This window comes from Macrobrachium nipponense, chromosome 35 (genome assembly GCF_015104395.2).
Source record: "Macrobrachium nipponense isolate FS-2020 chromosome 35, ASM1510439v2, whole genome shotgun sequence".
In the NCBI taxonomy this organism is placed as follows: Eukaryota; Metazoa; Arthropoda; class Malacostraca; order Decapoda; family Palaemonidae; genus Macrobrachium; species Macrobrachium nipponense.
The window spans coordinates 53,419,241-53,431,330 of NC_061096.1; the positions used below are offsets into that span (position 1 = coordinate 53,419,241).

General features: G+C 37.0%; 1 protein-coding gene across 1 annotated transcript in view; it reads right to left on the minus strand.

The window, feature by feature from the left end:
- LOC135208250 (phenoloxidase-activating factor 3-like) overlaps window positions 1-7,729 on the minus strand; it is a 10,593-nt gene extending 2,864 nt beyond the window's left edge. The window contains exons 1-6 of the mRNA XM_064240368.1: window positions 7,606-7,729; window positions 5,533-5,724; window positions 3,461-3,567; window positions 2,510-2,616; window positions 1,586-1,829; window positions 78-183 (exon numbers count right to left, since the gene is read on the minus strand). Coding sequence (XP_064096438.1) covers window positions 78-183; window positions 1,586-1,829; window positions 2,510-2,616; window positions 3,461-3,567; window positions 5,533-5,724; window positions 7,606-7,690 — 841 coding nt within the window. The 5' untranslated portion in view covers window positions 7,691-7,729. The remainder of the gene's footprint in view (window positions 1-77; window positions 184-1,585; window positions 1,830-2,509; window positions 2,617-3,460; window positions 3,568-5,532; window positions 5,725-7,605) is intronic.
- Between the last annotated feature and the right edge of the window lie 4,361 nt (window positions 7,730-12,090).

The following is a 12,090-nucleotide window of genomic DNA, read 5'->3' on the forward strand; positions in this document are numbered from 1 at the left end:
TGTATATATATATGTATATATATATATATAACATGTCTACATAAATTTCAATATGTCTTTTCAAACATTCATATTACCTCCACCACTCCTTCCCCATCCAGCTATCGTTGCTTTTTGACCTGGGATGTCCTCTAATGAGTTCGTTGGGAGACAAGCAGGGAGCGCCCTCTTCGTCAGCGTTGCCTGTGCAAATGATGACAATTATCATAGTCAGTAGCTGAATAATCCTCTCGGTCTCTTATTCATTAATACCAAGAGTAACTTACGTTTAAGTGAAGCAGGTGTGGAAAATTAAAAATGAACTGAAAACAAATAATCCAGGTGCTGTCAGTGCACCTCTCACGATGTATTGTGGGCATTACTCAAGGTTGTTTGCAACGTCCCTTCGGCCCCTAGCTGCAACCCGTTTCATTCCTTTTACTATACCGCCGTTCATATATACTCTTTCTTTCATCTTACTTTTCACCCTCTCCTATAACACTTGATTCTTAGTGCAACTGCTTTGAGGTTGTCCTCCTGTTACACCTTTCAAACCTTTTACTCTCAATTTCTCTTCCATCGCTGAATGACCTCAGAGGTCCTAGTGCTTGGCCTTTAACCCAAATTTTGTATTCCATTCCATTCTGTAAGTGATATACTAAGGTTTAGGCTCCAGAAGGTTAAGATCATAATGTTCTCTAAGTATATAAGAGAAGAGCGTTAATGCTTGTTACTTAAAATAACTTGGCCATAGCGCAAGGATACTCATTTATAGAGATGGCTACTTAAAGTATTATATATATAACGGTACGGAGAAAGAACATTATCCTACGGAGGAGCGAAAGCTTTTCATAATAGCACTGTAAAAAGTTAATTGCAAATTGACGAGGTATCAGAAATGTTTACGGGCTGCTCTATGAGCAAGAGCCCGTGCTGGCACAAGGTCAGCTTAATCAAAAACAACATATCAGAGAGGAAGGTAGCAAATATCTAGAAAGAACGAGATAGTGCTCAAGACGGAGTTGGATGGCGCTGTTAGCATTTTGTTTATGGGTATAAAGTAATTTAATTTATGTTCCTAATGTTTTCCGCAAATTTAAGGTGCATTGACTGTTGTGTTTTTTTGCTCTGACACCCATTTTAGGAGGTATAGGTTTATTTTCTATTTATATATATATTCAAATTATATATGCATGTATATATTAAATAATTATATATGTGTGTGTGTGTGTTTGTATTTGTTTGTTTATGTATTTCTATTATTTGCAAATCCTAAAATAAAAGTCAAAATATAAAGGTGCAAGGATAGTTATTCCACGCTGAAATAAAAGTGAGAGCAATTTACACCTGCAAATTTTAGCATATCTTCTTCAAGCAGTTGTAATCAAATTTATGAAAACTTTTCATTTAGACACTATAAAAAAAACATTTATCCTAGTATATTTAATCGGCTGATTTTCATATTTCTCTTCCAAGGGTAAAAATTGTCTTCCCTTTAAAACATTCGTATATTTGTGCATTATCAATACCATTTTTTTCATTGCTCGGCCATGCACTTACTCGTAGAAGGCGAGAGAGAGAAATGAAAGACAAATTAGTCGCTTACCGGTGTTTCAAGTTTTAACAGAGCCAGGTCATGGTATTTTCTGGCCTCTTGGTAGCCCGGGTGCCTTATGACCTCTACGACCCGAAATCGCTGCTGCACGGGGGCTCCCCTTATGCCGTCGTTTTGAAGAAGCTCGAATTTGTAAAGGGATTTGGGAAGGGGACCCTTCAGCCTGGGCAGTTCCTCTTTGGGAGTGAAGTTGAGGTCGTGGGCTCCCAGGGAGATCCAGTATACCAGGTCGTCCCTGGAGATATAGATAACTGCATCAACATTTGGTAGTAGGTTTTCATCACTTGATAACACTCATTCGTAAGCATGGCACTCATTCGTGGTGTGCTTATGCTTACGAATACATATAAAAGAAGCTATGGATTAACTTGTAAAGGATGGTAAGATATTACAGTTAGCAAATGATAGACTTGAAGACACATATTGCAAATGAAAATCACTTTTGTAAAAGGGTCAGAGTTAGGACATACAACCGCATATTTTCATTTCTATAACCTTTGAAATTGTTTATTGTTTACTTCTGCAGAGTAATAGAAATACTGCCGTACTTGCATGATAGAAAAAAAATACCAAGATTTCCAATCGTTGACTTCTGCAAGGAAGGACCCAGACAATGAAAATAGTGGATTTTAAGTCTTTTTAAGTTGCTTAAGATATTTAGAAATAGTTGTCTGTGCAGATTTTGATAAATAATGACTAAATTTATTATACAGATATGATTCAGCCCAGAAGAATGAATGAAAACGAAATACACTGCAGTTCCAAACTAAAGTGGGCCGTGCTATAAAGAACTATGGCATCCAGATAATTTCCAACTAAATTTTAATATGAAATCTTACCGTATCAAGAGTCTCAGCCTTTTGTAGTTAACGTTTATTCTAATTTAATTTACTGTAAACGGTAGGAAATAATTACCTCAGGACACAGTGAGCCGCTGTTAAGACGAAGTGAGGGGACAGCAGCGACCCTCCACATTGCCAGGATATCTCTCCACCTCGTCTGCTCTGAGCGCCCAGAATGGCCTGAAACGAACGACCCCTTCTTTATAAATTGGACTGTGAATGCCAGACCAAATAAGGTTTATCTTTTTTATCTTTGAGGATGACAGGGGAACGATCATATATATATATATATATATATATATCCCCTACGTGGGTTTCGTGCAAGGGGTCGAGTTTGACCCGAACAAAATGGAATCCTTCAACAAGCCTGAAGGCGATATATATATATATATATATATATATATATATATATATATTATATATATATATATATATATATATATATATATATATATATATCGCCTTCAGGCTTGTTGAAGGATTCCATTTTGTTCGGGTCAAACTCGACCCCTTGCACGAAACCCACGTAGGGGGATAGTGCCGTCAGTACACCTCGCGAAATGCACTGTAGGCATAACTTAATATTTATTGCAGCGTTCTCTCGGCCCCTAGCTGCAACCCCTCCATTCCTTTTACTGTACCTCCGTTCATATTGTCTTTCTTCCATTTTACTTTCCACCCTCTCCTACAAGTTATTTCCTAGTGCAACTGCTTTGTGGTTTTCCGTTACACCTTTCAAACATTTTTTGCTCTCAGTTTCCCTTTCAGCGTTGAATGACCTTACAGGCTCCAGCGCTTGGCTTTTGGCCTAAATCTTATATTTCATTCCACTGAATAAAACTGATACTTAAAGTCAAGAATTTAGTCGCAGTTACAGCACTTAAAAGCTTCTACTATATGCTTCTTGAACATCTGTAAATTTTGATACAAAAACAGACAATTGTTGATTATGAATTGATTGAAAAACTATTATTGTATTCTAAAATAAAAAGAAAAATATACGTATTGTGTATATTTAACTTACTATATGCGGGAACTCGCCGGGTGTAGCATCTACGCCTCCGAAAATCAGTGGGTTATCTCTGGTGCAGCTAGTGTCTCCTTTCCAATATAGTGACCAAGCTGAACATACTGGGAAGAAAATAGTACATGATTATATTAATATATTTCATAAGGTATTTATTCAATTGATTTCCATATTTGAGTTCAGATCTCTTCTTAGTCTTAACGAGTCAGCAAATGCTGCTTGTTTTTATTTTTGTACTTCACCACATTCTGGGTCATTGAAAACGTGAAATGATTCAGTTATTTTACGAAACTCCCGTGATGATCTAGTGTTGCATTGCTTAGTATTCTGCTCAAGATCAGATTGCTGAAAACTAAAACTATATATATATACTATATATATTATATATATATATCATATATATAATATATATATATATACTATTATATATCTATATATAATATTATATAATATATAAGGGGACGTTTGACATAATATTACCTATCAATGAAAAAAATTTTAACATAGATTAATACAAACAAAATGGGAGATTTATATGTAGCTTTTCAAATACAAGGATGTTCCTTGTGAAATTGGTAAAAAATCTGCTTTAAAATTAATTTACAGAATAGTTCACTAATCACATAGGCAATTTATATTGGCAATTATGATATTGAATGTTCCTAACTATGTATAATTTTTTTTTATACTTGAGTAATCGTATGACATGATACATTTCGCTTGTGAGCAGTGTCTAGAAAAAGTTTTTTTTTTGTTGCTGGTAACGTTGCAATGGAATCTCTTATTTATTGTTTCAATGTTCGTCTCTGGAAAATCGCCGGACTAAAATTCCGTTACCGAATACGATAAATGCGAAAAATTTGCATGACAGACAGTATACTGTAAGGCTTCTCTGTTCAACAAAATTTGATAGGACCTTCGTTGTTTTAGACAGAGGACATTTAACGCAACTTACTTCCTGAAAAATTTAAATGTATACATCTCGGTGCTTAATCTATATGCACGTTCATTATCAAAGTACCATAACGTTATACAGTAAAATGTTAATTAGAAAGCCATTGACCATTTATAAGGTGAATAGACAAGGCTCGCTCGATTTGTATTTGAGCTCTGCTCCAATGTATTTATTTACTTGTCTAAATAATAAATACCTCATTAAAAACTGATCAGACGTCTTTCAAAGCAACCGTATAATTATCTCTGTTTACGACTATAGCATCCGCCTACATCTACTTGATAATTGTAGGCCTACAAAGTAGATGATTAATTGATAACTATACAAAAGAACCGGATATGTAAAGTGTCATTGTGATAGTATAGCGCAAGAGCATTATGTAACTGTTCCCTATCGTGGGACCCCGAATGTAATTGCGCTGTACAGTTTATGTTGTAGCATGGTATGGACAGTGGGTCATTCAACGTTTATGAAAATGCAACTGGGCATCTAGTGCTGTCTAACGTTTGGCATCGTTAATTACAGCTCAGTAAAGCAATTTCAGGTCCCGAACTGCATAACTAGGACCGACGTTGTATACTTGATCATCTAGACTTCTATCATAATGACCCCATAGGTCCCACCGCTTGGCCTTTGGCCTCGAATTCATGTTCTATTCCATTCTATTTCTGTCATGAGACTGGGATTTCTTACTTCTGTCGCATTCATATGTTTTAACGCGATATTTTCCATCCTGTGTGCGCCGCAAGTAACGCAATTTATCTACACATCCACGGACGCACCAGCAAGATCTCCCTCATCAACAAGTCATCCATTATAAAACAAAGCGCCTCAGCGGCGTGGTTGGTATGGTATTAGCGTCGCACCTCGTTGGTCGCGTGTTCGATTCTCGGCCATTCCATTGAGGAGTGAGAGATGTGCATTTCTGGTGATAGAAGTTCACTCTCGACGTGGTTCGGAAGTCACGTAAAGCCGTTGGTCCCGTTGCTGAATAACCACTGATTCCATGCAACGTAAAAACACCATACAAACAAACAAACAATTATAAAACATTTCTAAAACTGCGTCTGATCAACAGCGAGTGATTCCAAAACTCACTCTAATCTCAACTCACATTCGTCAGCTATTTTCATCGGGTTCCTGCAGCAAACGCTGATTTGGCCGTTGACGGGACGACACACCGTGGCCTGACTCTCCCTTTGGATCACGCCCCCCTCCCGGAGGCAGGCTTGCACTTCCTGGCATCTACCGAAGACTCCTCCCCCCATCTCACAAGGGGCACCGGGCGCTAAGTCTCTTGGTACGGCTGAAATAATAAAAAAGAATGAGATTAGTCCCAGTCATCTGTTGAATCAAAGGTGAACGTCTGTACAGAATAGGTCTCTGACACTAATTTTATCCAATAACAACCTTCTACCACGTAGGGGGTTAGTGTCGTCAGTGCACCTCATTCGGTGCAATGTAGGCATTACTTAAGGTTCTTTGCAGCGTCCCTTCGGCCCCTAGCTGCAATGACTTGCATTCCTTTTACTGTACCTCCGTTCATATTTGCTTTCTTCCATCTTACTGTCCACCCTCTCCTAACAAATGTTTCATAGTGCAACTGCGAGGTTTTCCTCCTGTTAGACTATTCAGACCTTTACTGTCCATTTTCGTTTCAGCGCTGAATGGCCTTAGTTGCCCCAGTGCTTGGCATAACGCCAAAAATCTATGTAAAACAAAACAAAAACAACCTTCTATTTCTTTTCCTTCTTCCTCTCAATATTTCGAGAATATAAACTTTTCACAAGTCTTCATCCTTCAATCATTCCACGTGACCAAACCGTCTTTTCACCTATACTACCTATACTACCCTTAGTGACCGTAAGGTCTAGCTTGTTATCCCTGGCCTTGGGCCCTGAGGTCATGGTGCGAGTGCCCGCCGTGTTTGTTCGTTGACATCTCTCTCTCTCTCGGTGAATATGGCGATTAGCACAAAGATAGATTTAATTAAAACCAAACGCTTAGAACTTAATTGATAAAAAAGTTCACTTTACGAAGTAGGAAGAGGCCGGGGAAAACCTAACCAAGAGGTAACTAACATTTTCTGGTCATTTTGCTCCGTTTGTTTTTAATTCGAATTTATCTTTGTGCTGATTGCCACGTTCCTACGCATTAACGCGCACACACTCACTCTCAAACAGAGGCAGAGGTAAACGCACGCGCAAACATTATATATATATATATATCTATATATATATATATATATATATATATATATATATATATATATATATATGTGTGTGTGTGTGTGTGTGTGTGCGTGTGCGCGCGTGTGTTTATATGTAGCTTTACAAATGTGTAACAGCTGCAGGATATAATAATATATATATATATATATATATATATATATATTATTATATATAATATATATATATAGATATAATATATGTATATATATATTTATCTATATTTATATATATATATACATATAGCCACAATAATGGATAAATCTCCTTATGCTTTTCAAGCCATTCTCCTCCATCACGGAAAACATCTTAAGCTCTTAGTCACTGTGATTGCTCAATCTGGAACGCAGCGCGAGGAATCCCCGAAGGTACTTTGCCGGGAACTCCTCTTCATTCTTCCTGAAAATCGTTGCAGTCCCTCCCGTTGGGGATTTCGTGTTTCCTATTCTTGTTGGATTATTCCAAACAATCAGCCTTTCCAGCTTTTGATCGACGGTACGGTTTCGTTGTGAAAATCAACATACTGTATTGTTTTAAATGACAGTTTCTCTCTCTCTCTCTCATATAATTCATTACAGCTGATTAAAACCAAGAGAACAGGCATATTCTGCTTCGGTTTTGAGCTCTTGAGAGAATTGACCTGAAAAGTAGGAAATAAATGGCAGCAACACGCAAACCCGTTTTCGGGCCTGTGCCAAAATCTCTCTGCCAAACTTTGCACGGAGTAACTGATATTTGCCATAAAATAGATATTAAATTACCCATATTTAGCTAAGTCAATTTAAGCCCAGTACATGAGAAAATGCTGCCTCTTTTCCACGAGGATTGGTGACAAATTTCTTAAATATGAAATGATATATCCTTTTATGACACTGTTTTAGATTTGAAAATTATCACAATTTTGCGAATATCTAAACACTCCGCTAAAGTGGCCGCTGTTCTTATCATATTTTACTTACTTTTAGCATGTGAATATCTAGCAAACACGCACAAACAAAGTCCATAGACCTGCAGATCGCGTATCCAAGCAAGAACGAGGTACATGCTGCACAGACGAGTAAAACTGGAATGTTGTCGCCACGAGTCCCGTAACCTTTATAACTCGCAGGCAACTGCAACGCTACGTCTGGCAACGACCGTCCAGTGAGAGAAACTGTTGTACACCAAATAGCTTTATTAAAGACACCTCCCCTGGAAGTAAAGGGAGTGGGAGAGGAAAGTATATAACTGTATTTAAGTCCCGTATACCTACGTACACTAACATCAGCAAACGCAATTTCCAGGGATGTTCGTCTCCTTCATTAATAATTATTTTCTTGAAAGTGACCAGGTCTTTTAATGTTCGAATAATGACTCTTTTTAAACCGCAACTCATGATTTGACTCTGTCTGTTTGATATGTTGATTTGCCGTTCATTGTACTGTAGGAAAAGAGTCGTCTGGTTATTCTGGATTTTCCCGAGATCGTTAGGTGAATCATTCAGTAATTGGACGTTCGGATCTGATTTTTTTTCTTTTGTTGCCAGTGTAATGCTTTAGTTGTTGTTGTTGTTTTATAGATAAAAATTAAAATACTTCTACTTGCTTTAAAACTTGTAAATAAAAAAAACTCAAAGACACGCCTTTATTTTTGAAAATATCATCATTGCATAAAAAAACACCCGAAAACTTGTCAATAGTAACGCAAAGGGGAAGGTGTGGCTGCGGTAAAATTTGTAAGGTAACTGTGGGAAGATTGCTTGCTTTCTTTGCTTTGCTTGTGATCCCGCCACATTATTCAGCTCGAATACGTTTCCTGACTCCCAAACGAATAGAGAATGCTTCATTAATAAGCTATTTTAAAATAAGGGCTGAACATTTTAATGGTTAAACATTATACTGAAGTGTCGTAATCGAATAGGTCGTTGGGACCTTTTTGCTATCGGAGGCAGGAGGACTGACTGCTTGTGTGTGTGTGTCTTCGTTTCTGTTTATGAAACTTAAATCCATTTGATAGATATATGTGCTTATCAGATCGCTAACTGGTGCACACCCGCCAACTTACCCCCTATCCATACTCACGCACACGTGATCAAATTAATTGCTTCTGGGTCGAAGACCTTTTTGTATACAATATTTTATTTATTTTATACATATATATATATATATATGTATAAAATAAATAAAATATTGTATACAAAAATGTCACTTAAGTATATATATATATATATATATATATATATATATATATATATATATATATATATATATATATATATACTTAAGTGACATTTTTATTGTTGCTAAGAAGGAGCGATATTTCTGGAACTTGGAACAGATATTTCGAAGTTCAATAACATTTTGTCCTTGGCTTGCAATTACTGTTCTGCTCACCGAGCTGAGATTTTCCTTATTGCATGCAAGCTTCTGATATGCAGACAGAATATCACGCGTGAATATAATGACTGTTTTTTCATAGCTAATTACGCACGTCGCTGTTGGTTTTCTGTCGGTTGCGGGTTCAATGTCACCTGTCTTCCCGCTTTCTTTTGAAACAGGTAAGCAACAGGGCCAATACTTTTATCGAGTTTTGTACTTGTTTTTACTTTTTGTCATTTTGTTTGTTTCAGCCTTGTGACAGCTGCAGGAGCAGTGGGCATTGTGGTTTATGTTTCACATTTATATTCCCTAATGCGCATTTTTCCTTTATTTTCTGAATATTTCTTACCGCTATTTTCAATGTGTCTTAGGTAAAATATATTTTTTTGTTATTGTTCTTATCTATGCATACACCTCCTCATGTTGCGTTCTGTGTGACTCAATATCCATTTTTTTAATATTAATTTTCATCACATTTCTCTCTAATCCTATTGATATAAATCCTGATTTCATCTTCATCCAGTTTCACTCCTTTTCTGTTCTGTAAGGATCCCACTTCCACTTATATCCACCATCGTTTCCATTTTCGTGATGATATCGTCAGTGTCATCCAGGTAACCATTAACTGCGATATAATTGTACTTTCTTTCATAACCAGGGTAATTCGATAGTATAATGTTGGTACTAAAACACTGCCTCGTTGTGCTATACTCTGAGCAGGGATTTTAAACTCGATTAACCGTTTTCGGTTTAAATCTGGAAAGTTCTCTCTGAAACCATTCCTCAACATTACCTTCACCGCCAAGCCATTTTGACTCTTCTGCTGCATAAGTTCATGGCTTGGTTTAGTATACAAAACGCTTCTTTTAGGCAAGGTGGTACCAGTTTATAATAGATAGCGTACATATCACTTAACTTATCCAAGAGTACAATACTCCTTCCGAGGAGTGATTATTTTTCATAATCAGACTGATTTTCTGGCAAGCTATGTATTCTTCCACATGCTATGCGAGCTGCTCGTGCAATATGGCGCAAAAAGTTTTCGATGATAATGACAAGGTTTGTCGACACGGTTCTGGAGAATTTTTTATCCTTGATTCCCACATGCTGATTCCCACATGCTAGTTTCACTCTGTCTAGGTTAGGGGTGTCAGACTAATCCTTTTAAGGGCCAATTATGCACTTGGTTATGGTCTCGAGGGCCATCAAAGATTTGGTAATTACTCATATTGGCAAAACTGAAGATTACAACTTATTTTGCTGGTCATCCTTGTTTACCAAGAATACATTATTTGATTCCATCTGAATTTGCTCATGTAGAATTGGTCTTACCGAATAATACAATACACTAATCATTACAAAGAAAGGAAATAATATGCAATAATCTGGGAATACAGTTACTACAGTATATTACTGAAATTCTTTGAGTTTTGAAACAAAATAGAAATTTTGTTGTATAAGGTATGTACATAATAAAAAAGAAGAAAAAAAATGCAACTCGGACTTTTTACTTTATTTTCCACTGCACTGCATACGTTTTTCTTCAAGAAGTTTTTCCACATTTGGCTTCAGTGGCGATATTCCAAGTCGCAGGATTCCTTATGAATCATTTATTAAAAGATTTGCAATAAAAGAGCCTTATTGCCAGCAGTTATAATGTGAAATAAATTAATAAATTATTGTCATATGAATGAAAGGTAATACATATTATGTCTCGTCTTAACAGTTTTAGTAACTTTAGTTAAATTATCCTCAGTTCTAACAGTTATAGTAGCTCGTGTTGAAAAATCTCTTGGCACCTCGCGGGCCACTGAAGACCATCCATCCCGCCGGCCATGAGTTTGACACCCCTGGTCTAGGTAGTAGCGGTGGTCAAGACTTTAGTTTATCGTTCTAAGGTAGATTCTGAAAAGTTCTTACAAAAATTTCCCGCTGTTTCAGCTTTCGATGAGGAAATTGGTCAACAGCTGCCTATTTTTTTTTCTTTTTTGCTGTATTTTCGTTGGTGATTGCTTTCTTCTTTTATCGGTTGTCTCTTATTCAGACTTTGTGAAACCTTTTGGTTTGTCTATTGTGGGTTCTGGAAGAAAGACTAACTCGTTTTTAAACTGTGTACATAGATTTTTACATTGCATATTCAGTTGTGTATCTTTTCAGATATTCGGTGCAGTATAAGAGTACATGAAAGAATTTTTTATCCTTATGAGGCTCTACTGGAAGAGAGCTATACTCATAATTATGAATGCTGTCGTAAGTTCTTGATGCCCTCCTCCTAATAGTGATAAACCTGAAAGAGCATCAAGTGATGTGGGTAAGAATTGTGAAAAGAGAGCAGTAAAGAGAAAGGGAAAGAGAAAACAGGCTGCATAAGAGAGAAAGAGAAAAGCCTCGATCATATTTATTATAGAAGTGGGCTGAATTTGGTATAGAGAAAAGTGCGTCATAATGACTCAGTCCTAGATGGTTTTTTGGTACAATTCGAGAACCAGGGTGACATATTTATCATTCACCTATAGTAGATTCACATCAACCGTGCATTTGACGTCTAAGCCAGTCCCTTACGACGCTCCTGATTGGCTGTTGATAAGCCAATCATAGGGCTGGGAACTCTCAGTCTCTAGATAGTTCACATAGGCACGATGTATGTTCCACCTCTCCTGAAAGACGTATCCCTGAGGAGAGGTGAAACATACATCCTACCTATGTGAACTCTCGAGAGAGACTGAGAGTTTCCAGCCCTGTGGGAAGCTTATCAATAGCCAATCAGGAGCGTCGTAAGGGACTTGCCTAGACATCGGATGCACGGTTGATGTGAATCTACTTTAGGACTAGATGGGCTGCGTTAATTTAGCATAGCCTCTAAAAGAAAGGTGTAAGTTCATTGACTTCTGTTTCATCCATCTCTTCATGAAAATCATGAAACTAGTGGCTAAAGCTTGGTTAAGTAGATTCTTTTAGTAACTTAATTTCAAACAGAAAATTGAATCTGAAGACAATAGCTTAAAAATGAAGCTGCAACTTTCGCTGGGAATTTTAATTTATTAAATTCTAAGTTTAAAGAAACCAATAGCAGAGCCTCGAGGTGGA